The sequence below is a fragment of the Oenanthe melanoleuca genome, chromosome 23 (assembly GCF_029582105.1).
Source record: "Oenanthe melanoleuca isolate GR-GAL-2019-014 chromosome 23, OMel1.0, whole genome shotgun sequence".
Taxonomy (NCBI): Eukaryota; Metazoa; Chordata; class Aves; order Passeriformes; family Muscicapidae; genus Oenanthe; species Oenanthe melanoleuca.
Window position 1 is genome coordinate 902,797 of NC_079356.1, and position 24,826 is coordinate 927,622.

Here is a 24,826-nt window from a genome sequence, read left to right on the forward strand (position 1 = left end):
CAGCTCGTTTGTTATCATTAAAGACACGGAGGCTGGATTTTCTCAACAGGCAATTACATGACTCAGCCCTTTGGAAGCCTCCTGCCCTCCTGTCCGCATGACTTCTCCTCGCAGCCCCACGGCCTGATTGCGTTTCTGGGGAGTGATTTCCCTCTGCCAGCTCCCTGCCTCTCGTTCGCATCGCATCAGCCCTTCCTGGGGCTGCGAACCGGGACAGGGATGCTCTGACTTCCCCCCGTGGAATCCCAGGATGGCTTGGCTTGGAGGCATCCCACTCGCGAGTGATGTGTTTTTAGGAGGTGTCCTCGGGGCTGTCACCCTGCAGAGCCATCCCTCCTTGGCAGGAGGGTTCACTCCCCGAGCGTGTCCCGCGCTGCGCTCGGCACTTGGGCACTTCAGGGCAGCTCTGCCCCTGCAGCACCCCCGGCCCCGCAGCCCGAGCCCTGAAAAGCGCCTCTGTGCCGCTGGGGGAGGCTCTGAAAGCGCCTTTTCTATCCTCAGCATCTGCGGCTCGCAGGAGCGAACATTCATCCTTTGTTGCTCCTCCGCTCTTGCTTTGTCGGGCTTGGGATGGAAGAAAATCGGCTCGTGTTTCTTCCTGCCCTTCCTGGCTACGGCCACGCTGGGGGCTCCCCACGAGAGCTGCTCCGAGTGGAAATGACAGCGCAGCCCTGGCAGGGAGGGGACAGGGACACGGGGGGGGGATGGGACACGGGGAGGGGACAGGGACACGGGGAGGGGATGGGGCACGGGGGGGGGAGAGGGACACGGGGGGGGACAGGGACACGGGGAGGGGACAGGGGATGTGCAGAGGGGACAGGGGCTGTGCAGAGGGGACAGGAGCTGTGGGGAGGGGACAGGGACTGTGGGGAGGGGACAGGGGATGTGGGGAGGGGACAGGGACTGTGGGGAGGGGACAGGGGATGTGCAGAGGGGACAGGGGCTGTGCAGAGGGGACAGGGGATGTGGGGAGGGGACAGGGACACGGGGAGGGGACAGGGACTGTGGAGAGGGGACAGGGGCTGTGGAGATGGGACAGGGGCTGTGAGGACGGGGAGGTGTCTGTGCCGTGAATGGGGTGGCACTGGATGGGATTTAAGGTTTCTTCCCAATCCAAACCATCCCATGATATAAAATGAAGGAATCTGGGGGATTCAGAGCTCTGAGGTGGCAGCGTTAAGGAAGGGAAAAAGAGCAAGAATTAAAAAAAAAAATTAAAGAACCACCCCCACCTTTAATCACCTGAACTGCCCAAGGAAGGGAAGTGCCCCCAAGCAGGACAGCACCAGCTGAAACTTTCCTTTGACTTTTATAATTACAGAATAGAAAAGAAATCCTCGGTTCACGTTACAAAGACGGGCTCATAGAAAACCAAGCCAAAGGAACAGAAACACCCAAGGTCCGGAGCGCCGTGCCCGGCTCCTGTGGAGCCCAGGGGAGGGAGGCTCCTCCCAAGAGCTTTGATGCCAGCGAGCTCTTCCTGCTGGGTTTGGGAAGGGTTGGGAGCAGGGCAGTGTCTGCATGTCCATCCCATCCCATCCCATCCCAGCGGAGCATCCTTGGTCCTGGAGAGGAAAATAAACCCCCAAGATGCTGCTGGCCCTGGGGCTTGGCGATGGGGATATGTTCTGGGGGATGAGGGGGATCACTGCCTGAAAAAAACCACGATTTTCCTTGGAAAAAAAGAGAGGGAAAAGGTGGAAAAATTATTGCCTGCAGAGTTCACAGCTTGGCTGGAGGTGTCGGGGGCTGGGGGGGCTCAGCCCATCCCAGTTCCGGGCGGTGGCACTTCCACAGCTCCCTGCTGGGAAGCACCAAAAAACCATTGCAGGGTGTAAACATTGCCCTGGCACTGGAGGAGGAGCAGCTGGGAGGTGAAATCCAGCCGCAGTCCCAGCTCCGGGGGGCAGGGCGGCTCCAGGATCCGCACGGACCGAGCGGGCTGTGGGGAGCTGGGACACTTCTCCTTTTTTCCTTCCAAGGCTTTTCCTTCCCAGCTGATCTTCCTTCTGCAAAGCGCTCCCTGCCCAGCCCACCTCCCACCCCCCAAATTCCCTCCCCTCTCACCATGTCCCTGTGCCGCTGGAGCTGGATTTGGCACCGAGACCCCCCCGTTTCCAGGGGAGGGACCCCCCAGCCCTGGGCGAGGTTTTGGGGAGCCCTGGGAGGGTCCCAGCGATGCTGAAGGCACCGGGTCAGCCTTGGGGGGGCCCGGCTCAGCCAGAGTCTACTCAGGCACTTTAAATTAAATAAAAACCCAACGGAATGATCGGAAATAAATCCCAAAGCAACCCCAAACATTCATCAATCCGTTCGAACAGCCGGGGAGGGGCTGTGCTGCCGCAGTCGCTGTTCCAGGTCGGAGCAAAAGCCCAAAATGCAGGCGGATTTCGGGTCCTGTGTGCCACCCACGTCCCAAATTTGGGGGTTGAGGCGATGCTGAAGGATGGATCCAGCTCCTCGTAGCACCCCAGACCCTTCATCCAGGAGCGGGGGGCTGGAAGATTCCTGCCGGGAGCACGATCCGGTGTTCGGCGGCAGTGTGAGCGCAGATCCAGAGCTGCGGGAGCTGTCCCGGCCCGGGGCGGCCGTGCCCTGTCCCCGAGGCTGTCCCTGTCCCAAAGCCGCGCACTCCGGCTCCGCGCCGCTCCAAGGAAAAGCCGGGCCGGGAGAAGCAGAAGCGGGCGGTGCCCTGGGAGCCTGTCCCCATGTCCCCGTGTCCCCGTGTCCCCATTGTCCCCGTGTCCCCAGGGCGGGCAGGGAGCCGCGGTGGCGCAGCCCCGCCTGCTTTGGGCTCGGAGGCTCCGCGGGCGGGCGAGCGGCTCCCGGCGCTGCTCGGGGTGCGGGGCTGCAGGAGGGGACGGGACATCGGGGGTGACATCGGGGGTGACATCGGGGGGGGCTCCGCCGGGGTCCTGGCGCCGCTGGCTCCCGTTATCCCGAGCTGGAAAAGAGCGGAGAGGAGGGGCTGGAGAGACCCCGAGCGGGGTCACTGCTCCCCTCCCACCCCAAGAGTGTCACCGACCAGGGCTGGTGTCACCTCAGGGTGTTCCTGGGGGTCATTCCTCTCTCTTCTTGCTGTGTCTATCATCATCATCATCATCTTATTTTATTTATATTATTGCTATTACTGTTCCTATTATTGTTGTTATCATCAGCATTGTTATCACTGTTATTATTAATAATTGTATTGTTATTATTAGTAATAATAATGCAGTTGCTACTATTGCTAGTATTGCTGTCATTCTTCTTACCTTTCAATTATTAAATGTTGTTACCCCACAGGTTCTCCCTATTAATGTTGGTATTGTTATTATTATTATAAAAAATAAGACAGTTCCTCCTACTATTACTACTATTACTGTTACTCTTGTTATTATCTTTTCTTCATTTCAATTATTAAACTGTTGTTACCCCACAAGTTCTCCCTGCTATTGTTCTCACTATTACTGTTGTTGTTACTGTTATTATTATAATAACAATAATAATACAGCTCCTTCTACTATTACTACTACTTTTATTCTTGTTATTATATTTTTCTTAATTTCAATTATTAAACCTTTGTTATATCACAGGTTTTCCCTATTATTGTTTTTGTTGTTAATATTAATGACAATAATAATAACAACAGCAATGCTATTACTGCTTCATTATTCTTGTAATCATTCCCGGACCTCCCCACACTGCTGTTAATTAATCACAGCTAATTAGGAACTGCAGGATGAGCTGTAATTGCTGTGGCTGCAGCCTGGCTGGCCCTGGGGACACAAGTGACCCTGGGGACATGAGTGACCCTGGGGACACTGCTGGCCTTGGGGACACCTCTGGCCTTGGGGACACGAGTGGAAATGAGAACTGCATTAATTAACCAGAGGGTCATTAATGAGCTGCTGGGGACAGGGGGGAGCTGGCAGAGCAGGGACAGTGTCCTGCTGTCACCCAACAGCCCAGCCGGGGCAGTGCCAGGGGGACACTGGGAGTGGCACAGGGCACAGGGAGGGGACAATCCCCCAGAGTTAGGGACAGGGACCCACCCAGGACACCCCGAGGTGTCCCAGCCTGGTGGCACTGCCCCAGCCTTCTCTGCCACCGGCTTTTGTGTCCCCTGTGGATGTGAAACTGCTGCTCCCACCACTCCAAAGGGATTTTTCAGTGGTTTCCCCAAATCCCGCAGCTCCCAGCACTGATCCCGCAGCCACCGGGGTGACATGGGGGTCAGGATGGGGTCCCTGTCCCCCTGCCCAGGGTGCCCCTGCCCTGTCCCCCCCCGGCAGGGCTGAGGGGACACAGGGGACGTGTCCCAGCCGTGGCACAGCACCCCTGGCTCCCCGAGGGTGGCACCGAGCTGGCGGGGGGAGGACACCTCAGTGACCCCCAGGATGTTGGTGCTGGCACCGGGAAGTGCCGATGCCACCACCCGTGTCCCCGTCTGTGTCACTCACACCCGGGAAGCCCCAGGGAAACCTCAGCTCCGTGCAGGGGGCACAGCACCCATGGGTGCTCCCCGCCACCCACGGACCCCTCAGTGTCCCCAGGGAGGGCCCAGCGCTGTCACAGAGGGATTTGTCCCTCCCCAACGGCATCGCCTGCCCTTGAATTTGCATACCGCGCTTAAAATATAATTAATTTTTGGCAGCGGGCAGAGCCCGCACGAGGTTAATCCCTTTAGATTTGCGAGCCTTATCTCGCTGGAGTGTTTATCGAGTTGGGCTTAATGGGGAAGGCACAGCGAGGAAAAGGCGGCTGCACTTATCTGGAGAGCGGCGATCCCCCGGGCACCGGCCAGGGAAACTCAGCGAACAAAACCCAGCGGAGCACAAACCACCAGCGGGATCCTCCCCAGAGCACCAGCGGGATCCTCCCCAGAGCGCCAGCAGGATCCTCCCCAGAGCACCAGCGGGATCCTCCCCAAAGCACCAGCGGGATCCTCCCCAGAGCACCAGCGGGATCCTCCCCAAAGCGCCAGCGGGATCCTCCCCAGAGCGCCAGCGGGATCCTCCCCAAACCACCAGCGGGATCCTCCCCAGAGCCCCAGCGGGATCCTCCCCAGAGCACCAGCGGGATCCTCCCCAAAGCCCCAGCGGGATCCTCCCCAAAGCCCCAGCGGGATCCTCCCCAAATCACCAGCGGGATCCTCCCCAGAGCCCCAGCGGGATCCTCCCCAGAGCACCAGCGGGATCCTCCCCAGAGCCCCAGCGGGATCCTCCCCAGAGCACCAGCGGGATCCTCCCCAAAGCGCCAGCGGGATCCTCCCCAAAGCGCCAGCGGGATCCTCCCCAGAGCCCCAGCGGGATCCTCCCCAGAGCGCCAGCGGGATCCTCCCCAAACCACCAGCGGGATCCTCCCCAGAGCACCAGCAGGGTCCCCCCCAAATCACCAGCGGGATCCTCCCCAAAGCGCCAGCGGGATCCTCCCCAAACCGCCAGCGGGATCCTCCCCAGAGCGCCAGCGGGATCCTCCCCAGAGCCCCAGCGGGATCCTCCCCAGAGCCCCAGCGGGATCCTCCCCAGAGCACCAGCGGGATCCTCCCCAAATCACCAGCGGGACCCTCCCAGGGGGATCCTCCCCAGAGCGCCCAGCCCCGCCCGGATGGAGCCTCGGGGTTTGGGGGGAGGATGCGCAGCCCCAGATGTGAGCTGGGACAGCCCGAGGGGTCCCGCAGCCCGGACTCACGTGTAGAGCGGCTGTAGCTGCAGGTGCGACGTCTTCTGCGGTGCCTGGTACCCGTAGGAGTCAAAGCCGCCGATGAAATCAACTGGGGAGAGCGGGAGAGCGGCGGGGTGAGCTGGGAAGGGCAGCAGGGACATCCCGGGGCACCCGAGGGACAGGGAACAGCCCGGACTGCAGCTGCATCCCAGCAAAATGCAGCGAACAGGGATATAAAACTTCCCAGTGTGTAACTGGGAAATCCTCAGAGCCCCTGGCAGGGCCTGAAGGGGCTCCAGGAGAGCTCAGAGGGACTGGGGACAAGGATGGAGGGACAGGACACAGGGAATGGCTCCCACTGCCAGAGGGCAGGGCTGGGGGGGATCCTGGGCAGGAATTGTTCCCTGGGAGGGTGGGCAGGGCTGGGATGGAATTGCCAGAGCAGCTGTGGCTGCCCCTGGATCCCTGGCAGTGCCCAAGGCCAGGCTGGGACAGGGATATCGAGAGGTGTCCCCTCTCATGGAAGGGGTTGGATGGGATTTAAGGTCCCTTCCATCCCAAACCATCCCATGGTTTTGTGATCCTGAGGCACCACAACATCCCGGCAATCCCGGTGCTGCATTCCCGGTGGTGGGAGCACCCCAGGGGAATAAATCAGAACCACGAACTGGATCAGATTGGAAGCGACCACTGGTGGTCACCCAGCCCAAGCCCAGCTCGAGCACGTGGAATTTTATCCAGGCAGTTTTCGGATCCCTGCGGGGAGGGAGAGTCCGCAGGCTGTGTGGGCAGCCTGGAAAGGAGCATGGGGGAGCACAGCAGCGCCCGGGGCTTCACCCCAGGTAACAGCAGCGCGATCGCCTCAGCATCCCGGGAAAACACCGCTGAGAATCCCGGCGTTCCCTCCTGCTCCCAGCGCAGCCCCGGCGCTGCCGCCGGACAGAGAGGGCGGAATTCCCTCCCGTGTGCGCCCAGCGGGCATTTCAGGAGAATTATGGGGGAATTAGCGCTCGTTTGAGGCTGTCACCCCGGGGGATTGCAGGCACGAGGGATCATCTTTTTCTGCTGAGGTTTCCAGCCTGGAGGCTCCTCCTGCTCCGAGCCCGTTCCCGGGGGGATCCCGGTGTCAGGGTCCTCATCCCGAGCGGTGCTGGGGTGCCTGCGGGTACCCTGGGGGTGCCCTGGGTGCCTGCGGGTACCAAACCTCTCCCAGATCGTCCAGTGTTTCCCCAGACCTCGGCACAGCCAGCACAGGGATGGGCTCCAGGTGCAGCCAAGATGGGAAATCCAACTTTTCCAGCACCACGCAATTCCCCAAACCCAACAGAATCCCACGCTGGGGTGGGTTATCCATGGGTGTCCAAGAGCTGAGAGCTCCAGGGGAGAGCCCCTCTCTCCCAGAGTATTTCCCTTCCCAACCTAGTATCCTGCCAGCTCTCGATTTTTGACGCCATCCATCCATTGCCAAATCTAATAAGTTATTCCATTAAAAAGATGCATTTGCATCCCGTGCTGAGGCAGCATTAATATTAAAAGTGTGTTGGGTGCAGGAGTTTGTGGCAGTGCAAACGCTCCTGGATAAACCCTTCTGGAAAGGGGCTGTTCCCTCAGGCAGCTGCCAACTCCACACGGAGATGCTCGTTAGCATGAGAAGGGAGGGAAAACACGGGGAAGCTGCAGCCCCAGGCTGGGCTGGGACCTCCTGTGGGTCCGTGGCACCGGTGGGATGCTGATCCCGGTGCTGATCCCGGTGCTGATCCCAATGCTGATCCCAGTGTTGATCCCGGTGCTGATCCCGGGGCTGATCCCGGGGCTGATCCCGGGCTGATCCCAATGCTGATCCCAGTGCTGATCCCAGTGTTGATCCCAATGCTGATCCCAATGCTGATCCCGGTGCTGATCCCAATGCTGATCCCAGTGCTGATCCCAATGCTGATCCCAATGCTGATCCCGGTGCTGATCCCAGTGTTGATCCCGGTACTGATCCCAATGCTGATCCCAGTGCTGATCCCAATGCTGATCCCAGTGCTGATCCCAATGCTGATCCCAATGCTGATCCCGGTGCTGATCCCAGTGTTGATCCCGGTACTGATCCCAATGCTGATCCCAGTGCTGATCCCGGTGCTGATCCCAGTGCTGATCCCGGTGCTGATCCCGGGGCTGATCCCAGTGCTGATCCCAGTGCTGATCCCAGTGCTGATCTCAGTGCTGATCCCAGTGCTGATCCCAATGCTGATCCCAATGCTGATCCCAGTGCTGATCCCAGTGCTGATCCCAGTGCTGATCTCAGTGCTGCTCCCAGTGCTGATCCCAATGCTGATCCCGGTGCTGATCCCAATGCTGATCCCAATGCTGATCTCAGTGCTGATCCCAATGCTGATCCCAATGCTGATCCCAGTGCTGATCCCAATGCTGATCCCAATGCTGATCCCGGGGCTGATCCCAATGCTGATCCCAGTGTTGATCCCGGGGCTGATCCCAGTGTTGATCCCGGTGCTGATCCCGGTGCTGATCCCAGTGCTGATCCCGGTGTTGATCCCGGTGATGATCCCGGTGCTGATCCCAATGCTGATCCCACTGCTGATCCCAATGCTGATCCCAGTGCTGATCCTGGGGCTGATCCCAGTGATGATCCCGGGGCTGATCCCAGTGCTGATCCCAATGCTGATCCCGGTGCTGATCTCGGTGCTGATCCCGGTGCTGATCCCAATGCTGATCCCGGGGCTGATCCCACTGCTGATCCCGGGGCTGATCCCAATGCTGATCCCGGTGCTGATCCCAGTGCTGATCCCAATGCTGATCCCAATGCTGATCCCAGTGTTGATCCCGGGGCTGATCCCAGTGTTGATCCCGGTGCTGATCCCAGTGCTGATCCCAGTGCTGATCCCGGTGTTGATCCCGGTGATGATCCCGGTGCTGATCCCAATGCTGATCCCACTGCTGATCCCAATGCTGATCCCAGTGCTGATCCTGGGGCTGATCCCAGTGATGATCCCGGGGCTGATCCCAGTGCTGATCTCGGTGCTGATCCCGGTGCTGATCCCAATGCTGATCCCGGGGCTGATCCCAATGCTGATCCCGGGGCTGATCCCACTGCTGATCCCGGTGCTGATCCCAGGGACCAGCACACCTGGCTGGCTGTGGCCCAGCCCTGCTGGGACCTGCCAGCTGCTGGGAATTCATTCATGGCTGAGGAGCCTTTAATGCACTTGGACAGCCACAGCCTCGACCACCAGGTTGATTTGGGCTTCCCCAGGGATGTTTGTGGGGATCGGGGTCAGGAAGAGCAATACAGGTTGGATAAAAGTTAGGCTTCACTTTGCCTAAAATGCTGTTTTTACCCCTGGTTTGGGGTGAAATCCTGGCAGTGGGGACAGAGACTGGGGTACAAGTGTCCCCAAGCCCCTGTGGGTGTCGGGAGGAGGGAGGGACTGCTCTGTCACACCCAGCACCTCTCCTCACCAGGGATGGGGAAACGGGACAAAAACCCGACTAAGGGGATTTCTTCAGCTGCCTGGGACCCGGGCATTGCTTCCCCAGACCCCTCAGGGTGGCATCAGCCGAGGACATGGTGCCCCTGCCACCCCAGCCAAGCACTTACAGCTGTCCTCCTCCTCCAGGAACACCTTGCTGACGTAGCAGGCGTAGACGAAGCCGAAGAGCTGGGAAAAAACAGGGGGCAGGGAGAGGCTGGTTATGGGGTGAGGGGCAGCACAACCAGCACAGTGCTGGGGGGGCACGGCTGGGGGCACTGGACTGACCTGGGGGCACTGGGAGAGACTTGGGGGCATTGGGACCAGCTTGGGAGCTGAGAGTGACCCGGGGGCAATGGGAGTGACCTGGGGGCACTGGGAGTGACCTGGGGGAACTGGGAGTGACCTGGAGGAACTGGGAGTGACCCGGGGGCACTGGGAGCAGCCAGAGCCCATCCCGGTGCAGTTTGGGGTGCAGCAGGGTTGGATGGATTCAGCTGGGACCCTAAGGGGGTCAGACCTGGCACCCCACAGAGGGTGCTGAGCCCCACAAAGTGCTGGGACCCCCTTTGGGGACCCCGATTTCCCTTAAAGCTTCATTTTAGAGAGCTCTGCCTCCGGGTGTGTCCCATGGCCGCCTCCCCCCAGGGGGTGACAGTCGCCGACAATTGGGACACTCCCTCCCAGCGGCTCATTCCCGGTGAGTGATTGCTCCATCTCCGCAGCATCCAGCCCTCAGCCTGAGCAGCTTTGGGGTGGGCAGCGCCCCTGGGGGACAGAAATGTGTGGGTGGGGGCACCCCCAGGGCGGTGCCATCACCGCGCCCCTCCCGCTCCCGGTTTGGGACGAGGCGGGAGGGCGCCCTTACCGCCAGGAAGATCTGCGTGGCGCTGCTCACCACCTCGATGTACTGGTAGTCCAGCAGGCAGCCGCTGACCGTGATAACGTGGTGATCCTCGGGCGCCAGCTTGGAGTTGAGCACGGGCGTCACCAGGCAGCCCGGGCCGTTCTCCATCCACCACGAGCGGTGCAGGGACGTGTTGAAGGTCATGATGAAGTCTCGGTCCTGCAGGAGGAGGACGAGGCACAGGTGGTGGATCCCAGGCTCTTTGCAGGAGGGTGGGATAGAAAATGGGTTTTCCCAGGGCAAGGATGCTCCGTGAGACCAGAGCAGGGCATGTCCCTGACCCCAGGCAGCAGCCCCGGGCTTTGGGGCTTCCTCCCGTGCTGGTGCCGTGGCCACCTGGCCCAGCAGCACGCAGGTGATGCCCAGGTGACAGGATGGGTGGCACAGAGCGGCAGGAAGCTGGTGTTTGTGATGGGGCCTCCTGCCATCCAGGGATGGGACCATGGGAGCCCCCATCAGCGAGTTCCAGGGGTGCAGGGCAGCCCCTGCGGCTTCCCCTGGGGTTTTGGGGTGCCACGCCCTCATCCCATCCCCAGGGAGCCTTGCAGGGTCCCCCCGATGCGTGTCCCCTCCTGGTCAGCCCCTCACGGGCTTTGGGCTCTGCCTGTGTCCTCTCCAGCAGCCGCGGGGTGCCCTTGGGCAGGCAGCACCCCCCGGCAAGGGGGGAAATCCTCAGCCCCTGTCTGCCCCTTTCCACCCCACGGAGGGACCCCCGGTACCTCTGGGGAGCCCCCAACCCACGGAGGGACCCCCCCAGCCCCGCCCTGCGCCCCCAGCCCCGGCGGTGCTGGGGCTGAGCATCCTCCGCAGGAAATCACCAATCGGGGATTAAAAGATTTTTGCTGCTGGGGGCGGCAAAAACCCCGAAAGGGAGCGAGTGGGTTTGGGTTTGTGGAGCCGGAGGATGTGGCTGAGGCGCAGGGAAGAGGGCGAGGGGGAGCTGCTGTCCCTGTGGGGATTTCCACCAAAATCCCGCGTGGGAGGGAATCCTCCCCCTCCCCATCCTGCCGCGGCACCCAGCGCTTCCGGAGAGCCCCAAACGACCTGAAGCTACTCGGGCAGGTGTTCCCAGCCACGGAACACCCCCGGGAGGCTTTTCCCTGCTTGGGGCAGCACAAGGAGAGCGGAGCTGGCCTTGCCCAGCCCTCCGTGATGTCCCAGGGCAGGGACGCACAGCTCGGCACAGGGACCCCGGACCCGCTGCTGCCCCATCTCTGGGGGAAGTTTTGTTCCTTTTCGTGTGAAAGCTGTCATTTAACAGCCCAGGGGGTGGTGAAGGCACAGCCCCATTCACATCCTCACCCCATCGCCACAGGGTGACTGTCCAGCCGGGAATGCTGTCCAGCCACGGGGAAATTTGGAATATACAGCTCCTCCCTCCCACTGCCCTCCACATCCCTGCCAAAGACTCTGCCCAAACTTCCCTGCCATTGCTCATCCCTGTTCCCGCCGCTCCGCCTCTCCTTTATCCCCTCGGCGGAGACAAAGGAAACAAAGTTTGGGTTTGGAAACGACCGCGCACTGCCAGCCTGGCCTGAGCTGACAATCTGTGCATCCCATTATCCCATCCCATCATCCCGTTATCCTATCCCATCATCCCGTTATCCCATCCCAGTTCAGTGCTCCGGGAGGCACCCCCGCCGTGCCCTTTGTGCGGGGCTGGGGGCACCCACGGGCTCGGGGGGGGGCACTTTTGGGGGAGAAGGAAGGGAAGGAGGAAGAGGAGAAGGAGGAGGAAGGGGAGGAGGAGGAGCACCAGGGCGGGACAGCCGGAAGGACGGAAGGATGGAGGGAAGGACGGAGGGAAGGATGGAGGGAGGGATGGAGGGAAGGACGGAGGGATGGACGGAGGGAAGGACGGAGGGATGGACGGAGGGAAGGATGGAGGGAAGGATGGAGGGAAGGATGGAGGGAAGGACGGAGGGAAGGATGGAGGGAAGGAGGATGCAGGAGGAAGAGGAGGGAGGTGGGGGCGTTACCTGTGACAAGCGCCCGACCTCCAGGTAGAAGCAGATGATGAAGGCGTTCCAGCCGACCCACAGCACCAACCACACCGCGTACTGCGAGGGGAGACACTCAGGGCACGGACACCGCGCTCCAGCCCCGCTCCAGCCCCGATCCAGCCCCGCTCCAGCCCCGCTCCAGCCCCGCTCCAGACCCTCCCGCTGCTTCCCCAGGGGCCCGGCTTTGGATGGCGGAATCATAAAATCACAGCACAGGGGGAAGGGACCTCCCAGGTCACCCCGTCCCGCAGGGACACCTCCCTCTGTCCCACTGCCCAGCCCGGCCTTGGACACTCCCAGGGATGGAGCAGGAGGGGCCTGGGGCGGTACCTACCATCATGAGGTATCTGGATCTGTACTGGATCGTCCCAAAAATACCCAAAATCACGGCCATGATGTGTAAGAAGTTCGCCAGGATGGGGGCCCACTGGTATCCCAGGAAATCAAAGATCTGCCGCTCCAGCGCCGCGACCTGCAACAGAACCGGGGAGGGACCGGGTCAGAACGCGGGAGGGACCCGGTACAGAACCGGGGAGGGACCCGGAACAGAACCGGGGAGGGACCGGGTCAGAACCGGGGAGGGACCGGGTCAGAACGCGGGAGGGACCCGGTACAGAACCGGGGAGGGACCCGGAACAGAACCGGGGAGGGACCGGGTCAGAACCCGGGAGGGACCTGGATCAGAACCGGGGAGGGACCCGGTACAGAACCGGGGAGGGACCCGGGTCAAAACCCGGGAGGGACCTGGAACAGAACCGGGGAGGGACCGGGTCAGAACAGGGGAGGGATCTGGAACAGAACCGGGGAGGGACCGGGTCAGGGCCGGGGAGGGACCTGGAACAGAACCGGGGAGGGACCGGGTCAGAACAGGGGAGGGACCTGGAACAGAACCGGGGAGGGACCTGGTCAGAACCGGGGAGGGACCCGGAACAGAACCGGGGAGGGACCTGGATCAGAACCGGGGAGGGACCTGGATCAGAACCGGGGAGGGACCGGGTCAGGGCCGGGGAGGGACCTGGGTCAGGGCCGGGCTCCGCGGGGCTGGGGGCGAGGAGCGGCGGGGAATTGCCCGGAATTGCTGAGAATTGCTGGGAATTGCTGGGAAATGCCGGGAATTGCTGGGAAATGCTGGGAATTGCTGGGAAATGCCGGGAATTGCTGGGAAATGCCGGGAATTGCTGGGAATTGCTGGGAAATGCCGGGAAATGCCGGGAATTGCTGGGAAATGCCGGGAATTGCCGGGAATTGCTGGGAATTGCCGGGAATTGCTGGGAAATGCCGGGAATTGCTGGGAAATGCCGGGAATTGCTGGGAATTGCCGGGAAATGCTGGGAATTGCTGGGAAATGCCGGGAATTGCCGGGAATTGCTGGGAATTCCATGGATAACGGGTTGCGGTAGCTGGAACGTCCGTGTGATGCAGGACAGCGCTTATTTGGGATATCTGCCGCTAAAAGGCGAATGCAAGGAGATGCACCCCCAGGTCACCCGCTGTGCCTCAGTTTCCCCATCCATAAAACTTCAAATACTTACTGAATTTCTTTGGTGTGGGCTCTAATTCACACCCAGCTCCACCCTAGGACTGTGATATCCCACTCCCAGCCCCATCCCCGGGACAGGATCTGCTGGATCAGTGCCAGCAGGACCCTGATTTTAATTAAAGGTGATGCAAATGCACGGAGCAGCAGCCCCTGGACCTGTTTGCACTGAGACTTAATTCACTTCCCTGCTATTTAAACTCTCTGAGGGAACAGCCTCTGGAAATACTCACAGCCGGGCTGTAAATCTCCTAAATTGAGGAATGTAAATAATAAATGATACAGGGAGCTCGATGCTCGGGGTTTTATGGCCACCCATCCATCTGGGGGCTGTCGGCAGAGCTCAGCGGGAGCTGCACGGGAGGTTTGGGTACCAGGGATGCTCCAGGCTGAGGGAAGGGGCTGGGAAGAGCCTCTGAGGGCATCGCAGGGAGCTGGAGGGAAGGGATCACACCCGTGTGGCTCCTTCATTCCAGCTGGGATGGCCTGAAAGAGGAGGAGCTGAACCAAACCCTTCTCCATCCCGAAGAGACAAAATTAGGGATAAACCCCCAGTTTCCCCAAGGATGAGCAGGGACTGCCAACTGCACCACAAAGCTCTGCTGGAGCCAGAGTTATTCCAGCTGGGTGTTATTCCAGCTTTTCCCTCCGTGGGAAGCACAGATCTTGCTTTTTCCATCCTCATGGGATGCAGCTGAAGGTTAAGACACAAACAGGGACAGAACAAGGGCAGCGTGGCTGCAGCTCTTGGCTCTCGCTGCCTGCCAAGGGCTCCCAAGGACATCCCAAGGACTTCCCCACGTGTTTCACGAGTGGGGAAACTGAGGCACGGCCTCCAGGGGAGAGTCCAGGTTTGGTGACCCTGCACAGAGAATTGTGGGGCTGAGAGAGCACCCTGAGCTCCGTGTCCCCGGTCCTTTGGGGATAAAACGTCCCTGGGAGGGACCTTGGGGACCCCCAGCCCTCCAGTGACAGCAGCCCTGGGGCTCAGGTCACCCCGAGCACAGCTCCCCAAGAGACCTCCAGCACCCCCAAAATCGTTCCGCGGGGCTCAGAGCATCCTCCCCAGGCTGCCCTGCCCGTGGGATGGGAATTCCCGCTGTCACAGCCCCCCAGCCCGGCTCTGGAGCCGCGATGCAAACGCCACCCCACTGCTAATTAAGATAAACCCGCGGCTGATCAATGCAACGAGTTTTAGGGCTCCCTCTTAATTAAACACTCACGAGTTCATCGATCGGCCCCAAAACCCTTTGCAGCAAATCACATCAATTAGCTGGGGCGGCGCCGGATCCCGCTCAGCCCAGGGATTTTGTTTTCACCGGGAAATCGAAGCAGGAGAGACCGAACTCCTTCAGTGGGTGAGGGGAGGACAGAGCCAGGAGGGGACACGAGCTGAGGGGCTCAGCCGGGCTCGGGGAGGCAGAGCTGGATGAAAATGGGATTTTTCCAGAGTGCTGGCACCAAATTTAAGAGGGAAGGAGATCTTCTGTCCCTGAATCACCCTCTGGTTTTCCCTCACCTTCCTCAGACCCGTCCCATCACTCCAAGTTTTCCCAGCCCTCAGTCCCCACGGATGGAGAGCTGGACCCTGCTCTGGGATTGCACGGACGCCAGGCAGCTCCTTCCCCACCACAGCTGAGAAACTGAGCTTGGAAATCCGACTGCAACCAACACGGGGAGCGCTGGATGAACATCCCAGACCCAGAGCCCTCCAAACCAAGAACTTTCCTGCCCAGCAGCTCCCACTCCTCCCGGAATCCCAGAGAATCCCAGAACGCTTTGGGCTGGAGGGACCTTCAATCCCGTCCCATTCCATGGGCAGGGACACCTCCCACTGTCCCAGGCTGGCCTTGGGCACTGCCAGGGATCCAACAGCTGCTCTGGCAATTCCATCCCAGCCCTGCCCACCCTCCCAGGGAACAATTCCTGCCCAGGATCCCCCCCAGCCCTGCCCTCTGGCAGTGGGAGCCATTCCCTGTGCCTGTCCCTCCATCCTTGTCCCCAGTCCCTCTGAGCTCTCCTGGAGCCCCTTCAGGCTCTGAGCTCTCCTGGATCCTTCTCTCTCCTCCTGGATCCTGGGACGGACGCTGCTCCTGGTCCCCTGCTGTTCTTCACCCCGCAGCAGCATCTGCACCTCGGGCTGAGCTCGGAGCTCCCCCCTCCCCTCCCCTTTCCCCTCGCAGGGCTCCTGACCCCCCGACGGGTCATTATTTTCCTGCAGCCGGGTGATTTCCTCCCGCACACCATATGCCCGAGGCTCGCCAGGGATTTAACTTTTCATTTCGCTGCGTTTTGCAGAGATTTGGCCGCTTTGATTCCTCCCGTGCCGCTGCCGACGATGCTGCGAGAGCCCCGTCCCTGAGCCTCCGCCATCTCTGGGAGTTTTGGCCCCCTAAAAAATATCAGGGTTGGGAGAGAACCCCCCCAGGGCAGCGTCTGGCAGCACAGCAGGATTCCCGATCCATAGGGAATGTTCTGCACAGCCCCGGGGCTGATGGAGCACCCCCCGAGCTCCGGCCGGCTCCCACCCCAAAGGGGCTCCAGGACCCACATTCCCCCCACCAGCCTCCCCCAGCCCCTCTTTTTGAGGCAGTTTCAGGCATTTTGGGCTCTGCCACGGCCCTCGCTTGCTCATGAGGAGCCCCAGGAACCGAGGGAAGCGGCTCCAGCCCCGGGAAGGGGAATCGGCCGCGATTTAAATGAGAGCAGAGCACGGCTGGTTATTAAGGAGGTGCAAACACCGCTGTGAACCCAGGGACTTCATTTAATGACTTGGAAACAAGTTCCTGACCTACTTCCATCTGCAGAAACCTTCATAAAATCACAGACGGGAAGAAATTGAAGGCGCCGGGGTCTCAATCCCTCTCCAGCACCGGGTGGGGATGAGCAGGATGAGGCCCCAACTGGGAAGAGGCTCCGATGCAGGAGCAAAAATTTGGGGTGAAAGAGGCACAAATCGGGTCCTTCCCCAGCTGGGACAATCCCCTGTGGATGCCGCAGGTTTTTGAACCCCCATTTGGGAGCTCCTGGAGCAGCTCCCCGGGATCGGGATGTGGCACTGGGGATACTTGGGGTCCCTAGCGCCCCCCGCCCATCCCACGGCTTTCCCTCCTCTCCCGTTTGATCCCCCACCCTTTTCCCCGTTATTTATTTCATTTCCCGCATCCGGCGGCGTTGCCATGGGAACGCAGCCCCGGCTGGATGCGCCTGGCTGGACGCTGCACCCCGGGATCCCGCTGGAATCTGCTCCATGGGCTGCACCCCTGGGGGCGCCCCCACCCCGGGGACCCCCCGAGACCCCTGGGGTGCCCCCCGAGCCCTGCTCCCACATCCACGCTCCTGGCTCCGTCCATCCCCCAGGGCTCCATCAGGGAGGGCTGGGAAATGCAGCCTCGGGGTGGCTAATGGCAATAAATATAAACACATTATTGTTATTATTGTTAATACTATTATCATCATCATCATCGTCGTCGTTATTATTGTTATTATTGTTATTATTGTTATTATTGTTATTATTGTTATTAATTTCCCCTCAATGTAGAAGACCAAACCCGGCCCCTCCTGTTCTGGCTCCATCACAGGAAAGGGAAACTGAGGCACGGCATAGAGACCCCCCTCCCCCAAACCTTCACGTGCTCTGAGATGCTGGGAACGCTGAAATCCAGGGAATTTGGTGTTCCCCCATCAGAGGGGATGCTCCATGATCACCTCCCGATGATTCTCACCTCAGGAGGAAGCTCCTAAAGCAAAGCCCTGAGCCCCATCAGCTCCCAAACTGTGGGGTTTGGGTGCATTTGGCTCCAACATCCCCATAAAAACCCCGGGAATTTTGATTGTTTCGGGTTTTTTTCCCCTGAAAACACAATTCCCAATTTCCCCAGGAAAAGACTGCTCTGTTTAAAATCTCCTTAGCACGGGCACAATATGGCATTTATATTTTACTGAGCGCTAACACAACACCCAGCTCTTGTTGACAGCATCCCACAAACGCTGCCGTGAGATCCCTTTGCCCCTCCTGCCTCCCAGCCAGGAAACTTTTCCAGGCCGAGGGAAAGCCGAGGCGATCGAAGCAGCTCAATTCCCTGCCCGCCCATCACAGCGCTGGATATTCCGGCGGGGAAGTGTTCCATCCCCTCGGGATCTGCTCCATCCCCTAAGGATCTGCTCCGTCCCCTCGGGAACTGCTCCATCCCCTGAGGAACTGCTCCATCCCCTCGGGAACTGCTCCATCCCCTCGGGATCTGCTCCATCCCCTCGGGCTCTGCTCCATCCCCTCGGGATCTGCTCCATCCCCTGAGGAACTGCTCCATCCCCTCGGGAACTGCTCCATCCCCTCGGGATCTGCTCCATCCCCTCGGGAACTGCTCCATCCCCTCGGGATCTGCTCCATCCCCTGAGGAACTGCTCCATCCCCTCGGGATCTGCTCCATCCCCTCGGGATCTGCTCCATCCCCTCCGGATCTGCTCCATCCCCTGAGGAACTGCTCCATCCCCTCCGGATCTGCTCCATCCCCTCGGGATCTAATCCATCCCCTAAGGATCAGCTCCATCCCCTCGGGATCTGCTCCATCCCCTCGGGCTCTGCTCCATCCCCTCGGGATCTGCTCCATCCCCTGAGGAACTGCTCCGTCCCCTCGGGATCTGCTCCATCCCCTCGGGATCTGCTCCATCCCCTGAGGAACTGCTCCATCCCCTCGGGATCTGCTCCATCCCCTCGGGAACTGCTCCATCCCCTCGGGAACTGCTCCATCCCCTGAGGAACTGCTCCGTCCCCTCGGGATCTGCTCCATCCCCTCGGGATCTGCTCCATCCCCTGAGGAACTGCTCCATCCCCCGAGGAACTGCTCCATCCCCTGTGGAACTGCTCCGTCCCCTCGGGATCTGCTCCATCCCCTCGGGATCTGCTCCATCCCCTCGGGAGGCAAAATTTGCACAAATTTGCCAAAGCCCGCCAGGATGGGACAGGAGGATGCCGGAGGAGATGCCCGCTCCAGCCCGCGGGGAGCAAGGATTAACCCGCAGGCAATTTCCATGCTAATTCTCCCGGCTCCGTTCTTTATCCCGACATCTGCGAGAAGCCAGAGGTATTCTTCCCCAGACCTCAAAGACACCGTTAATATAATCCGATAGAGCAGAGGAAAAAAAATGAATATATTATATATATATATATATATATATATATACCAAAAAAATCCAATTTACTGATTTATTTAGCGCCACTTTCCGTAATCAGTTCTCCCAGGGAAGAAACCCTGATTAAAGCCAAGCGCATCGCTATGGAAACCGGCGTTCCCTCCTCCCACGGCCCGCGGGCTGGGAAGGAGAAGCTCGGGTGAGGAAATCTGCCTGGTAACAACCCCCTTAATGAGCCGGGGAGCAAAAATAATCCCTGCGAGCGCTGTGGCCGCGAAAGGAGCAGCCGGCGGCAGCCGGTGGGGAGGCGAAACGGCTCCCAAAATATTGATTTTCCTTGGGATTGTTTTGGAGGAGGAGGGGACGCTCCCACATCCCGGAGGGATGAAGCGGACAGCTGGAGGTGGTCCCCGTGTGGGTGTTTCTTCCAGCATTTATCCCAGTTTTGAACTTGAAAAGCCAGGATGACACCACGCAGCTCGGAGGGATTCGCTGCCCGGCGAGGAGGGAGCTGCGAATGGGATTGATGGGATTTCCCTCTCCTCGGGGTAATTCCACAGCCCACGGGTGAGGGGCACCACCTCCACTGCCCACTCCCGTCCTGGGATCCCTCGGCACCGCCGCGCCCGGGAGCTCGTCCGAGACTCCCTGAACAGCCGCAAAAATCGCTTTTATTAATTGCTCCGCCCCCCTCTCATCCCCCCGCTGCGGGAGGGGTTTTTGGGATGGGTTTTTTGTCGGGTGGGGGTGGTGGATGAGCAGCTCCGGGGGCTGGATCCACCCAGGGCGCTCCCGCTCCGCTCCAGCACAACATGAATGACACGGTGTGACACCGGCATGTCGTGACAGGCGACACCCCGAGCCCTGCAGCAGTCCCCTACACCCAGCAGGGACGGGAGCCCATCCCCCTGGCACCAGGGCCAGCCCCACACTGGGGAAACTGGGATTTCCCCCCAGAATTGGTTTTCCAGCTGGGTGAGGGGTGCTGCCCACCCCGTTCCCTTGGGGACACACCCACGGGAGGGAGGAGGTTTTACAAAGGAAAATATTGGGGGAAAACCCCGGCCTGGGCACGGGTTTGGGGACAGTCCCCGTGTGGGACCGTGTGCCCAGGACAGGATGCTCCCACCGCTCCTGGGGTCCCCCGTGGGGTGCCCAGCCGTGGGAAATGGGGCTCAGGAGCTCCGCCCGTGCCCCCTGCAGGGTGGGGGGCACCAGCCCCACCCCGACCCCGCTAACGGGGGCGTCGCTAATCGCCCGGCGCTCGCCCCATGTATAATTCAAGGCCCTTTGTCAGGGCCGGGTTTGCTTTGTCTGGAAGTGCCACCTACCCGAGGGACCCCGATGCCACACGGCTCCTTCTGGGGGAGGGGCTGGAAAAAAATAATGAGGGCCGGGGGCTGCTGTGGGGCGGGGGATGGGGTGATTAGTGGGGATGGGGTCGTTAGTGGGGATGGGGTCGTTAGTGGGGATGGGGTCGTTAGTGGGGATGGGGTTGTTAGTGGGGATGGGGTCATTAGTGGGGATGGGGTCATTAGTCATTAGTGGGGATGGGGTTGTTAGTGGGGTCAGCGTCCCCCTCCTGGAGGAGGGGATGGGGCCGGGGGGCGTGGGGAGAGCCCAGAGCACCACTTCCCACTGAAGGAGAGAGGGGGACCCCAAAAGGTGGTGGGAGCATCAGTCCAGTGTCCAGGCCGTGGGTGCTGCTGGGCTGGGACTTGCCCCCACATTTTGGGGTGGAAATCCTCATTCTTGCTGTGGGTGCACCCAGAAGAGGGGAAGGTTTGGGGGCGGTGGGTGGGGGCAGCACCCAAGTCCTGGATGGATGTTGGAGGGGACCTGCACCCACGAGACATAAACCAGCCCCAAATGGGTGAGGCTGTCCCTAAATGCAGCTCCTGACACCCCAAAGTCACCCCAAATTCCCCAGACATCCTCAGCTCCCGGTGCTGAGCCAGGATCAGAGGCAGGATCAGAGCCAGGGGCTGAGGGGGCACCAGCCTGAAATCCAGCTGGGATGCAGCCCCAGGAGGGCTGGGAATGGGACAGGGATGTCCTCACCCCCAGAGGGTCTGGGGGACCTGCACCTCTCCATAGGCCACCACCACACAGCTGCTGAGCTTGGGGGAAATAAGATGAGGAAAAATAAAAATAAAACTTTTAATATCGTGCTGGTGTTTCTTGGTCACAGCAGAACCAGGCTGTGCTGCCAAATGGAATCCCTGGGGGAGCCACCAAATCTGAGACACGAGGCAAATTCCCAGGAGGGAACAAAACAGGGAATTAAACACTGACCCTGAAATTCCCACCACTCCAGGCTGCCCCGTGTCCCTCCCAGGGGGACAGGGGGACACCCAGGGGGTCCCCCAGGAGCGCAGGGTGACCACAGGCAGTGGCAGAGCTGGGAGGGGACTGAGGCACAGCCAGGGTGGGCACAGGGACCCCCAGCCCCTGGGGACTCCATGCCTGGTGCCAACCCCACAGCACCGTCCCCAGGATGTCCCCAGGGTGTCCCCACCCCAGCCTGGCTGTGTCACCATGGCCCCAGGGCTGCCCATCACCCCTCAATGCTCATGGGATGCCACCAGCCACCCAGAGGTGCCACCCCCAGTGCCACCCCCAGTGCCACCCCCAGCCCCGGGCACCCTCAGCCCCCCAGCTGCTCTGTGACCCCCCAGCAGCCCTGGGGCACCCAGTGCCACCCCATGCCCGTCCCAGGGCTCTGCCATCCCCGAGCCAGGGAAAACGGCGCCAGGTGCTGCAGGAGGGGCCGGGGAAGGACGGATCCACCGAGAGCCCCGGCAGCTGCCGAGGGGACGGGCTGGGATGGCAGCAGAGGAGGGGACAGCAGGGACAGGAGCTCAGGGGGTCCCACAGGCACAGATGGAGATGCCAGGTGTCCCCAGGGTGGGTGAGAGGGACGGGGCTGGTTCCTGAGCCAAAACAGGGCAGGGAAAGCAGAGAAAACACAAACCTGAGCCTGCAAAGGGTTTGTGCAAAGCTGCCGACCCCGGCCTGGCTGCGGCTACCACGGGTGGGACCTGGGTCCTTTCCCGGGGCTGGGGGACACAAATCAGGGCAGGAGGGACCCAGCTGGGCCCCAGAGCCACGGCTGCCACCACTGCCGAGAGCCGGTGGGGTGGAGGGGAGCGGGAGGGAGCGGGGAGGACGGGCCGAGGGCTCGGTGTGGCACTTGCAGCCCGAGCACCAGCATTCATCCGAGCCCCTCCTGCGCGGAATTGGAGCACGGGCTGGGCTCCCCTGGGGCTCCCTTGGGCTTCAGAACCCTCCAGTCCCACTGTGAGCATCCCCCACGCTCACCCTGAGCACCCTTCACTCATCCCAAGTACCCTCTGCTCCTGCTCTGCACACCCTCCGTGCTCACCCCAAGCACCCCAAGCACTCTCCAGTTCCCAAGCACTCTCCATTCCCACCCCAAGCACCCTCCATTCCCACCCCAAGCACTCTCCATTCCCACCCCAAGCACTCCATTCCCACCCCAAGCACCCTCCATTCCCACCCCAAGCACTCTCCATTCCCACCCCAAGCACCCTCCATTCCCACCCCAAGTGCTCTCCATTCCCACCCCAGCCACCCTCCATTCCCACCCCAAGCACTCTCCATTCCCACCCCAAGCACTCTCCATTCCCACCCCAAGCACCCTCCATTCCCACCCCAAGCACTCTCCATTCCCACCCCAAGCACCCTCCATTCCCACCCCAAGTGCTCTCCATTCCCACCCCAGCCACCCTCCATTCCCACCCCAAGCACTCTCCATTCCCACCCCAAGCACTCTCCATTCCCACCCCAAGCACCCTCCATTCCCACCCCAAGCACTCTCCATTCCCACCCCAAGCACCTCAGGCACTCTCCATGTGCACCCTGAGCATCCCTGATTCCCACCTGAGCATCCCTGACCCAGCACCCTCCACTCCAACACACCCACCCTGAGCACCCTCAGCTCCCACCCTGAGCTCCCTCCTCTCCCCTGGGATATTTCCCACTCGGGGTTTTAGCTGCGAGTCCCTGTGGGGTGGCACGAGTGTGCCCAGGGGGAGCGGCACGGTTCCAGTGACATTCCCGCAGCTCCCTGCAGCCCCGGTTCCCAAACTGGGACAGTCACAGAGGCCACCCCTGACCCTTTGGCTCCCCAAATCCCATCCACCAAAGGTTCCGTATTTTCCTGCCCCAGCACGAGGCCCGGGGAGGCAAATCCGCCTCCTCTGGCTCCTCTCCCTGCCTGTGCCACACTCCCCGCGGTGGGAAAGGGTCTCGCTGTCGGTCCATGGGAAGTCAGCAGAGTGCCCCAGAGCGCTAATTAGCCCTGATGACGGTGATTAGCCTGCGAGCCGAGCAGCAGGGCAGCCCCGAGCGTGGCTGTGTCCCCTGTGTGTGACAGCACAGCTGTGACCCGGCCAGGGGCGGCGGCGCTGCCCAGAGAGCGGTGACAGGGGGACAGACACAGCCAGCACCGCCGGCTCTGCACTGTCACCGTCACTGCCACCCCAGGACACAGGGCAGAGCCAGCAGGTGACACCAGGTGTCACCCCCTGTGACAAAGGGGGACATTCCCAACCCGAGCCCAGCCCAGCTCAGGGATCCCGCTGGATTCACACCCGGATACCCCAAACCCGCCTGGATTCCTCCTCCCTCCCGGCTCCTGCTCCCCAAACCCCCGGGACGTGCTGAGGGTGAGCAGGTCCGGCAGCACCTCCCATCCCTGTCACCCCACGGGGACACATCCTGTCCCACTGCTCCCAAGCAGCTCTCGGCCCATCGATTTCTTCCCCCCAGATCTCCTTCTGCTGCAGATGAGACCCAAAGGAGGGGAAATTTCCCCCCAAGCACAAGGGAGCTGTTATTAATCTTATTAAAAACCTCTCGGGGTTTAATGTCCTGTTTAAACACAGCCTGGGCTGCTCTCTGCCCACTTTGCCTTCCCAGTTTTCCAGCCCGTTACGTCCATATTTTGGAAATTGAAATAAATAGCTGCTTTCAAATGGGGACAGGAAAAAATCAGTGCCCGGGGGGGGGGGGGGGGGGGGGGGCATTCTGAGCTGTTCCAAGCATCCCCCAGGATCTGGGAAGAATATTCCCTCCCCACTCAGCCCCCAGCGCTTCACCAGTTCCAGCCAAGCTGCGCTGGGGACAGGGACATCCCGGAGCAGCGGGATGGGGACACAGGACGGATCCCACCCGCGCTCCGATCCGGGCGCTGCAGGGATGGGTTCACTTGTGACAACATCCAGGGCCTGAGGGGTGTGTGGGTTTCCCACCCCGGCCCCTCTCCCGAAGGGTGGGATGTGCCCGGCCGTGGCTGCAGCTCCCCCGCGGGCAGGCGGTGCCAGGAGGACCGCGCTCCGCGGGATGGGCAGTGGGCAGCCCTGGGAATGGGCACCAGGCTGGGAGGGTGTCCTGGCACCCCCTCCCCTCCCACAGCATCCTCCCAAATTCCCGGCTCATCCCTGTGCCAGCTTTTGGAGGGGCAGGGCCGGCAGCTCCAGTCGGGTCCGTATCCCATGGAGGGATTTCTCTTTGGGAATTGAATTCCTCCACTGAGTTTTGAACTGGTTGAGCCCCAGCCCCTCCCTGCTCCCCCTCCAGGCCTCCCTGGTTTCTCTCTGCAGGAACTGAGCAGAGAGGAGCCAAGAGCACCGAGAGCTGCGGAGGGAAGGGGTGGAGGAGCCACCAGCGCCTCGGGCAGGGAGAGCTGTCCCCGGGCTCGGAGCCCGCCAATAAATAACACCTTGAGGAGTTCACGAGATGCTCGTGGACCCTCCAGCAGCGAATTCCCTCAGCAAACCCAAGCTCTTTTCTGGAATAATAACCCAGGGCGCTCAGCACCCCCGGCTGCTGCCACCGTGACCCGGGTGGGGATGTCCCCGCTGTCCTCAGCTCCCAAACACGGCCCTGGGCAAGCACTGCCAAAGGCAGCGGGGGAACGCCAGCACAGCCAGAGTAAATTTTGGCTGTGGTTAATCACCTTCGGGGCTGAAAAACCACTTTTCTCCCCAAAACCCACTTGCTTTGCTTCATTTCACTTCATGCATTAAGGGCTGGGGGATGTTTTAAACTAAGAGGAGGGATTCAGATGGGATCTTGGGCAGGAATTGTTCCCTGGGAGGGT

The 24,826-nt window shown here is 60.9% G+C and overlaps 1 protein-coding gene across 1 annotated transcript in view; it reads right to left on the reverse strand.

Annotated features, from left to right (window-relative positions):
- Positions 1 to 1,291: 1,291 nt before the first annotated feature.
- The window catches only part of NKAIN1 (sodium/potassium transporting ATPase interacting 1), a 30,387-nt gene continuing 6,852 nt past the window's right edge, over positions 1,292 to 24,826 (reverse strand). The window contains exons 2-7 of the mRNA XM_056509060.1: positions 12,364 to 12,501; positions 12,006 to 12,086; positions 9,988 to 10,185; positions 9,248 to 9,308; positions 5,674 to 5,755; positions 1,292 to 2,944 (exon numbers count right to left, since the gene is read on the reverse strand). Of these exons, the coding sequence (XP_056365035.1) occupies positions 2,935 to 2,944; positions 5,674 to 5,755; positions 9,248 to 9,308; positions 9,988 to 10,185; positions 12,006 to 12,086; positions 12,364 to 12,501 (570 nt within the window). The 3' untranslated portion in view covers positions 1,292 to 2,934. The remainder of the gene's footprint in view (positions 2,945 to 5,673; positions 5,756 to 9,247; positions 9,309 to 9,987; positions 10,186 to 12,005; positions 12,087 to 12,363; positions 12,502 to 24,826) is intronic.